Here is a 10,000-nt window from a genome sequence, read left to right on the forward strand (position 1 = left end):
GCAACTGCAAGGTTTTCCTCCAGTTACACTTTTCAGACCTTTTTAAAGTCAATATCCGAGTCAGCGACGAATAACCTTAGAGGTCTCAGCGCTGAGATTTTGGCCTAAATCCTATATTCTATTCCATTCTATTGTATAATTCTCAGCCAAGTAAACCTGTGTCTGGCAACGCTCCTGGTGCCCAGAAGCGGTCAGCTGACGCAGTCATATACTGTTCTCTCTAGGATGTCAAAGAGGACAGGTACAAGCTATCTCCATCTCCCTTCGTCCTTATCTCGTCTACATATGGTACTTCCGTAATTTCCCTTATGGTATCATTTCTCACTATCTTGCCAGCTGACTGCTAATGTTCTTTTAAAGCTATGTTACTATTTTTAAAGAAGTACTCCTAGATCGACGGGATAAGTCTCGATTACATCGTAAGCAAAATTTTGACTGATCCAGTAATAAAAGATGTATTTTGTACCAGAAAAAGCAAAACTAAAGGAAATAACAAAATTGATTTGATCCAATAGTAAAAGATGTATTTTTGTTCAAGAAAAAAAATTAAAATAAAGGAAATAGCAAAAACGAGCCTGAAAACATTGAAATTACCGAGTAATGTCAGTCCGAATTTGCTCAAAAGTTTGATGTTTACAAGCCCTCCGTTTTGCAACTCCCGCCTTCACTATTATTGTGTTCTAAACTCCCACGTTATTACCTGTTAAATTTTACGACCTCGGCCGTGATATTAAAGAAGCAATTTGTCTGATGAGATCGTAAATTTTTATGCCTGTACGTACTTACGTACTGGGTACGGATAAAGGAGAAGTGAGGGGTTTAATCGATTCATTATACATTTAGTTGCAAAACAAAGACGGCAGTTTGTAACTCGACGCTTTATGGAATATGTTGTCCTGTGTTTAACTTAGTGATTCGACTGTAAATTCATCATGCAAATATACCTTGTCTTTGGGAAAATAAAGACCGCAAAGTAAAAGATATATTTTATTTAATTTTCAAGGAAAATATAAACCATTACGTGACAGGAGTGTAAATTCATCAGGCAAATTCTCCCTGCCTTTGCTAAAATAAAGACAGTAAACTAATAGGTATATTTAATTTAATTTTTATGGAACAAACTTCGTACTCCCATAATCTCAACAAGCATTTTCGGAGATGCAGTTAGTACTTCTGTTTGTGTTAATTAGTACTTTAATTGGGTTTGGTCTAATTATCTTCCTTAGATGCCCGTAAAGAAAGTTCATTTGCATGAGGTTCAGTGGGGTGATTCTCACGAGAATGTGTGATGCAGATGAATTGGATTTTGCAGGCTAATAGCATTGTTTCCTGACTTATTTTCCGGGAAAGAGGACTTAGTGTGAGAACGGAGGAAATTACGTTTTTAATCTAATCTTAACCTGTATGACGAAAAATGGTGAGTAGGTGGATTACGAATAGAAATACTGTTCTTTCAGCGACAATTGTTTTTATCATTCGTACCCGTTTTTTCATTTTAAAGCGGACGAGTGTCAGTGACCAGTTTCTCTCTCTCTCTCTCTCTCTCTCTCTCTCTCTCTCTCTCTCTCTCTCTCTCTCTCTCTCTCTCTCTCTCTCTCTCTCTCTCTCTCTCTCCAATTATCCAGTATTCCTTGGAGAAATTTTGGATTTTTTTTTCTTAGTTCATTTAAGCAGATAACACGTCCCTTATTTTTACTCTCTCTCTCTCTCTCTCTCTCTCTCTCTCTCTCTCTCTCTCTCTCTCTCTCTCTCTCTCTCTCTCTCTCTCCAGAATTATCCAGTATTCCTTGGAGAAATTTTGGATTTTTTTTTTAAGTTCCATTTAAGTAGATAATACTTCCCTTATTTTTACTCTCTCTCTCTCTCTCTCTCTCTCTCTCTCTCTCTCTCTCTCTCTCTCTCTCTCTCTCTCTCTCTCTCTCTCTCTCCAGAATTGTTCAGTATTCTTTAGAGAAATTTTGGATTTTTTTTCTCGGCTCATTTAAGCTACCTTTTAGAACTGGTGTTTTTGTTTTAACAATAAATATGTAAATACTCATGCTTCTGGTAAGAATACCAGGAAGGTTTCTCTCTCTCTCCCACTTTGTAAAATTCCCTAGGTGTTTCTCTCTCTCTCTCTCTCTCTCTCTCTCTCTCTCTCTCTCTCTCTCTCTCTCTCTCTCTCTCTCTCTCTCTCTCTCTTCCTTGTTCATGGTATTATTCTCTTATGGATATACGGCTTTTCTTGAAGTATGTAATCCACGCTATCCCTTGAATATTTAATTCTCTGTAATAATGTTTAACAACGTTTTGTCCTTTTTGGGGTTTCACATTAAATTTCCATACATACTGAATAATAATAATAATAATAATAATAATAATAATAATAATAATAATAATAATAATAATAATAATAATAACAACAACACTTTAATCAAAACTTTAGCAAACAATAACGTGCACGTTGGGAAATTGACACCCGAGGCAGCACGCGTTGAGACGCCTCCTGGGGAGAACGAGGTGACAATAAGCCCTTGAAAAACTCAGGTATGAGTAAATAGACTATCAGAGAAACTATTTTCCTACCTCATCATTTGGAGGCTGAGGAAACAATGGAGGAAACGCTCCTAAGCCCCCGCGGGCCTCCGTAGTGAATGGGAAAAAAAGGGGTGACTGGTAGGGAGGGAATCATCGATTTTTACCTTCTCGTCTTGGGTGCTAGTGGGTATTAATATGCACTCTCTCTCTCTCTCTCTCTCTCTCTCTCTCTCTCTCTCTCTCTCTCTCTCTCTCTCTCTCTATATATATATATATATATATATATATATATATATATAGAAATATAAATATAGAAATAATCAACATAATCAACGTGTGGAACAGAAATAAATTTCTGACTCGCATCGGGATCGAACCCTGGTCTTGCAAGTGAAAGGCAAGGGCGCTACTAACTATATATATATATATATATATATATATATATATATATATATATATATATATATATATATATATATATATATATATATATATATATATACACATTATGTATGTATGTATGTATGTGTATTAATTTTTTACATGCATATGTGGGCAAAGAGGTAGAACACGAACAACATACTGTCACAGGGTGATTCATATACACGTACCCAATTTGTGTTCTGAAATATGTTGAAGTGAGGTAAATTTGATGAGTACACATGTGAGACAAATGGACATATCAGTGCAGTAAATAGGCTGTGGTAGGACTATGTTGTGGGTGGAAACCGTAATTGTAAGGATTTTTTTTTCATGTATTTATTCTTTAGGGCTTATTGTGAAAAATGTTTTCTAAGTCAGAAACCTCCTTTTTTTTTAATGGGGCTGTCTGTTCTTGATACGCTATATGCGTCATAGGCTTTAGTTTTCAATTACTAATTTTTAAAATTTATTGATTTTTTAACAGTCGGTTTGGTATAAGGCTGCAATTAACCTTACATATTAAATCGACCTTTCATGAGGGTATTTCATGAGATGGATATCGTCTCTTCTGGGATAATCTTTGCTAACTTCACCTCTCTCTCTCTCTCTCTCTCTCTCTCTCTCTCTCTCTCTCTCTCTCTCTCTCTCTCTCTCTCTCTCTCATCCTCCTTTTCCCTCTTTATAGTTTAGGATCTGGACAATATAAGAGCACTGGATCCCCCTTCCTTCCTCCATTGGCCTCAGGATTTAAAACACGACAGTATAATTCGTGTACTGTTGAAAGGGGGACTCCCCTCTGTAAGAATGTCAGCTCGTTTGTTTAATGTTATATAGTTAAATTGCGTTAGCCTATTTCTGAGTTACGTAAGTTTAAAAATTTTTTATGGATGTTTATTTGTTTTTGTTACCTTCACTTATTTATTTTCTCGTCCCTTCTGTCTCGTTCCCTAAATGGGCAGTTCAGTACGCGGAAGTGAGTTTTGCAGGTCAGTGACATTTCAGTTCGGTTCCACGTGAATGGTTGTCCATTAAAATGTTACAGTGATGTGAAAGTAAATATTCACGTGGCAGTGGAGAGCAATCACTTCCTCTTATTTTTCACTCACAAAGTTGCCTGCTAATTTTACTCGCTAAAAAAGTTAAGTATATCTTAGTTTAACCAGACCACTGAGCTGATTAACAGCTTTCCTAGGGCTGGCCCAAAGGATTAGATTTATTTTACGTGGCTAAGAACCAACTGGTTACCTAACAACGGGACCTACAGCTTATTGTGGAATCCGAACCACATTATAGCGAGAAATGAATTTCTACCACCAGAAATAAATTCCTCTTAATTCTTCATTGGCCGGTCGGAGAGTCGAACGCTGGGCCAACAGCGTGCTAAATTTTACTCGCCAACTTTGCGAGTGAAAAATAGGATATTAACACCAACCCTACCGTCTTTGTTGAAGACTATTTTAAGCCTCAAATGAAATTTGTCGCTGTAATGACCGTTTGATTTAAAAAATGGAATTAATAATCAAGCACGAGAGTTTCTTTACTCTCCCAGAGAGTTTTTCTGGCCACCTTAATCGATAATCTTTTGAAGAGGTTAGACGGAATCCAATAAAGAGACGGGTTCTCAGGAGGAGAAGCCTAATTGGGCCGGGGTATCATAAAGGAATCTTCCTTTCCTTCTCTGAAGGGTCAAGTTTTTCCTATTAATATTTACCAGAAGTTGTCAGTGTACCTTACTGATAGAAGGTCATCAGAAACTTGATGATAAAGGACTTTAGAATTTTAATTTTTTTAAATCGATGTATGTATGTATGTATGTATAAATATATGTGTATATATGTACATATATATGTATGTATGTATGTATGTATGTATGTATGTAAGTAAAGACAAAACCCACGAAGGAATGAGAAACACTGGAGTGCTGCGAGGCCTTTCGACTCTGTCTTCCTTTACGTAGCAGACTGCTAATTAAAGGACGACAGTCGAAAGGCCTCGCAGACCTCCAGTGTTTCTCTTTCCTTTCTCTTTCCTTCGTGGATGTTGTCTTTATTTACATATTTATCACGTTCCATATTTTCGTGATTCAATTATACATATACACAGTATGTGTGTGTGTGTGTGTGTATATGTATATATATATATATATATATATATATATATATATATATATATATATACAGTATATATACTACTGTGTATATATACACACACATATATGCACTGTATATGTACATATATAAATGTGTGTATAAATACATTAGTATGTGTGCATGCTCGTATATAAACAGTGTTACATCTAGACCTCTCAATTTATATATCCCAAAGGTTTATTAGGTATATGATAGCACTCTAATAATAATGGTTCGTAAAAGAGAGTTCTAATCATTGTTTTGATGTATGAATATGTGTGTGTAACCTTTAGTGTCCCCAAAAATAAGTCCTGGAATTTCAATCTCCAAATTTTTATTTTAATGCCCCTTCGAACCTTCGAATCTCGATAACAATCGTCGTGGATTTATGTATGTACATTATATCGGTATACGCATGAACGTTCCAGTTTCTTTTAGAAACCCAGTACAGTCCTTGGAATTTATAATCCCCCAGGTTAGTATTATAGAACCTTAATCTTCGAGAAACGGGATGTTGAGCCCCATTCTGTTGAATGTAGGCATTGTGTGTGTGATGTTTTGAGTATCCTTATTCAAGCAAGGGCCTTTGTGAAGTCGTCGGATCTCTTTTTAATTAAAAAAAAGAAAAAGAAAAAACTTCCCTATCCTGTGTTTCATCTGGGCTGTGTCTTCTTCTTCTTCTTCTTCTTCTTCCTCTTCACTCTGAAAGAAATCGTGTCAGAAGAATGGAAGGAAGGAAAGGATTGGATGTAGTTCTTGTTGTTGGTGTTTTGTCCTTGTGGTGTTGTTTGTTTACTTTTGTTCACTTTGACCCTGATTTTATTCGTGTGTATTCACTATGTACTTTTGAATAGATAGACAGACAGACATGTTAACCGGATCAGTGTAGTATATTTGAACGGAAGAGGAGATTTTGTTGGAGCAACATTTCAAATGTACTGGGAAGTTTTGTGCACATCTCCATGTATACATAAAAAATGGTAGCTGTGGAGATCTGTTGTTTTTGTTACATGTGTTATATATTGAGAAAAAATGTTTGAGGGGAGTGAGAAAAGATAACACGAAGATGCAATGAAAAGTTATACTTCAATGAAAAAAGGATTTGGTGTTATTCGATGGTCTGTTCAGGTGGAGAGAATTGAGGATGGTAGATTGGTGAGAAGTGTAAAGCTTTACAAGCATCAGGAAGAAGAGAGAGAGAGAGAGAGAGAGAGAGAGAGAGAGAGAGAGAGAGAGAGAGAGAGAGAGAGAGAGAGAGAGAAAGGGTTATGAATTGCTGGCTATAGTTGTTTTTAGCGGAAGGATAGACGAATGGAATTGTGTTGTGGGGTCGACATAGTGCCAATGAGCTTCTGAAATTATATATATATATATATATATATATATATATATATATATATATATATATATATATATATATATATATATATATATATATATATATATATATATATGTATTATACATATATATGCACATATGTATTTATATTTATTTATTTATTTATAGTGTGTTTATATAATTGTAAGCTGTATTTGCAAAATATTATTATAAAAAACATATTCTCATTCCTGGACATATTTCTTCCTTCCAGATGAAGGTGCCGAAAGTGGGGATGACAGTGAGGAGGACATTGTCACGAATTATCTGACAGGTGCCAGCGGGGCACCCCGACCTGCCACCACCATGGACGGCTCCAACAACCCCCCACCCTTGCATCACCACCACCACCATCATCACCATCACCATCACCACCACAAGCCCAAATCCCCTTCACAACAACAGCAGCAACAGCAGCAGTCACCGAAAGACCACAACCAACAACAGCACCAACAACAACAACCACAGCAACCACAGCAGCAACAAGTTGTTGTAGCGAGCGTGCACCCGGCCCACACCCACGGCGTCCACGCCTACGGGCCGCCCCCTCCTCGCCGCCTCGTCCGGATGGCGGAGATCCCCACCATGGACTCTATCACCGCCGAGAGCCTGGGGATGGGCGTCGGGATGGGGTCCTCCACCACAGATGCCTTCATCCCGCCCATCCCCACCATCAGCATCACGCCTCATTCGCCCATCGCCCACAAGCCCTTCCCTGTGCTCGGTGAGTACTGCTTTCTTCAGGCAAGCTTCTCTCTCTCTCTCTCTCTCTCTCTCTCTCTCTCTCTCTCTCTCTCTCTCTCTCTCTCTATATATATATATATATATATATATATATATATATATATAATCTATAATCTCGCATTACCACAGGTGAAAAATAAGAGACGGGATACTACAGGACTTCTAATACTCTGCATCAGTCCGTCAATGGCTTGGAAATAAAGTCGAAACCGGTCAGGACCTACACCCCATCTCTTATTTTTCACCTGTGATAATGTGTGATAAATGAATCACGTACAAAAGTGATTATATATATATATATATATATATATATATATATATATATATATATATATATATATATATATATATATATATATATTGCTTATTTCGTATTCAGTAAAACATTGCTTAAAAAAAGTTTGACTCTCTCTCTCTCTCTCTCTCTCTCTCTCTCTCTCTCTCTCTCTCTCTCTCTCTCTCTCTCTCTCATTAGTCTTTTATTCATATGTCATAAATGTTGCATGTGAATTTTTTCATTGAATGACTTGTCCTTGTATTTCACAAGCTTATTTGATGCTGGCAATCTTGTTATTTACAGAATTAAAATGTCTAGATTCTCTTTTCTCTTGAACGTAATATTTACACTTGAGAAATGATGTTGGAATTATGCCGATTTATTTTCTGCGTCACTTTAAATTGCAAACACCGAGATTTGGACAATGCATGCAAGGACATCAAAGCCTTTATAGCTGCGGCAACACCAACAGTGGTAATGCGTGAAAAGTGTTTTGAAAGTGGTACCTTAGATGCGACGAATTTTTATCTCGAGTACCTGAAAAGACATTTGTTGCATTGATACTTCATGGTACTTTAATATCTTAAATGCTAATGGATTTTCTATACATTATCGCGTTGAGGTACTAGTTTTTGCTCTCTGTACCTCCACGAATAGAAAAATAAAAATATTTGCTTCACTCATTAGTCTGGCGGCTTTTGTTTAAATTTTGAAATAACATGCTGTTTCGGCCGTTACTTCCTGGGTTCAGAAAATGAAGAGGAAAAGGTTGGGTTGGTGGTGGTGGGTGGGTGAGAATTTCGTATTCTGAAAGTGAATGGTTTAAAGAAGCGGAGAAAAATATGGAAATACATATGTGTATATATGTACTATATATATATATATGTATATATATACATATATGTAATATATACTGTATATAAATACAGTGTGTGTGTGTGGGTGTGTATACACGCCCATATATATATATATATATATATATATATATATATATATATATATATATATAATTATATATATAATATATTTATTTTATTTTCTTTTTTTCATAGATTATATCATAGGTCCCTGGTGGCTGTCGGAAAGCAAATTGAAGAGATACCTGATGTGGAGTTTCCACCTGCTTTTCATTTTGTCTCGCACAAGTCAGGTATTCCACTAATTGGGCTTGCTCTTAAAAAAATTGTTACATCCATTTGGAAATAAACTTGATGCCAGATTTATATGCAATTTTGCGTATATCTTTATTTTTCTTTCTGGTTATACCTTTTCTTTAGTTTTCTGTAAAAGAAAACTATTGAGATGGCTATTTGTCTGTCCCTCCGCGCTTTTTCTGTCCGCCCTCAGATCTTCAAAACTACTGAGGCTAGAGGGCTGCAAATTGGTATGTTGATCATCCACCCTCCAGTCATCGAATATACCAAATTGCAGCCCTCTAGCCTCAGTAGTTTTTATTTTATTTAAGGTTAAAGTTAACCATGATCGTAGGTCTGACACCGTTATAGGTGCCAACAACACAGGCCACCACCGGGCCGTGGCTGAGAGTTTCATACAGCATTATACGCTGTACAGAAAACTGTATTGCACCGAAGAAACTTCGGCGCATGTTTTACATGTTTTTCTTCCTACCGGGATTTTTGGAAGAATTTTGATAAACCACCGGATCTAATTATGGGCGGTTTGGTTAAAACGAGTGACCACTAATATTGCATTAGTGTTTTGAACTGACCTGTGATTTTTTGTATTGGTCTAATTTGGAGTTTTAGTCTCCATTTTCATCCGAACGAATTTCCGTCTGTTGGTGCCTGACTGGGTCACTTTTTTTTTTTTTTTTTTTATAACATTTCCCATACTTCCCTCTTCTCTGAATAAACAGCAGTCTTTATTTTCCGTTTTGGTACTTTTGGTTGTTGTTATTAAATAAAATTGAGTTTTCACGTACAGTCATCATTTGGGACTTTTTAGATTTGCGTGAATTGCTTTCATGTTATTTGGTGAGAAGTATTAAGATTTGACTCGCTCGTACCAGTTATAGCAAAAGATGCATTTCTCGTGATGTTAACCATCGAAGTTGGAACGCCAGTTTGTAGTATCGCATCATTTAATTAGTCAGTCTCAAGTTTCACTTTATTGAAATACTCATTTTCATATCATGCAGAATATGGCAACCTTATACAAATGTAAACTGCAAATGTTTATAACGGGTTTCCAGTATTTTTTATGGGATTCTTTTTCACACCAATCTCTTCTTTTACTCCCTTATGTTTTCCTAAACCCTTAATTAGTTAGGATTGTTGCCACTCCTTCCTCCTCCTCCTCCTCCTCCTCCTCCTCCTCCTCCTCCTCCTCCTCCTCCTCCTCCTCCTCCTCCTCCTCCTCCTCCTCCTCCTCCAGCATTTTGTGCGACACTTATTTCAGTTTTTCGTCAGTATTTTTCTTTTTTTGTAATCACACCATCTTATGTTTGTTTCTAAAAGTACATACACTTTTTAATTTCCATTTCTCTCTCTCTCTCTCTCTCTCTCTCTCTCT

General features: G+C 36.6%; 1 protein-coding gene across 1 annotated transcript in view; it reads left to right on the forward strand.

Annotated features, from left to right (window-relative positions):
• cyst (rho guanine nucleotide exchange factor 18 cysts) overlaps positions 1-10,000 on the forward strand; it is a 1,099,804-nt gene that overhangs the window by 478,736 nt on the left and 611,068 nt on the right. Inside the window, 1 exon segment of the mRNA XM_067081809.1 lies at positions 6,662-7,171. Coding sequence (XP_066937910.1) covers positions 6,662-7,171 — 510 coding nt within the window.

The sequence above is a fragment of the Macrobrachium rosenbergii genome, chromosome 37 (genome assembly GCF_040412425.1).
Source record: "Macrobrachium rosenbergii isolate ZJJX-2024 chromosome 37, ASM4041242v1, whole genome shotgun sequence".
NCBI classification, from domain to species: domain Eukaryota; kingdom Metazoa; phylum Arthropoda; class Malacostraca; order Decapoda; family Palaemonidae; genus Macrobrachium; species Macrobrachium rosenbergii.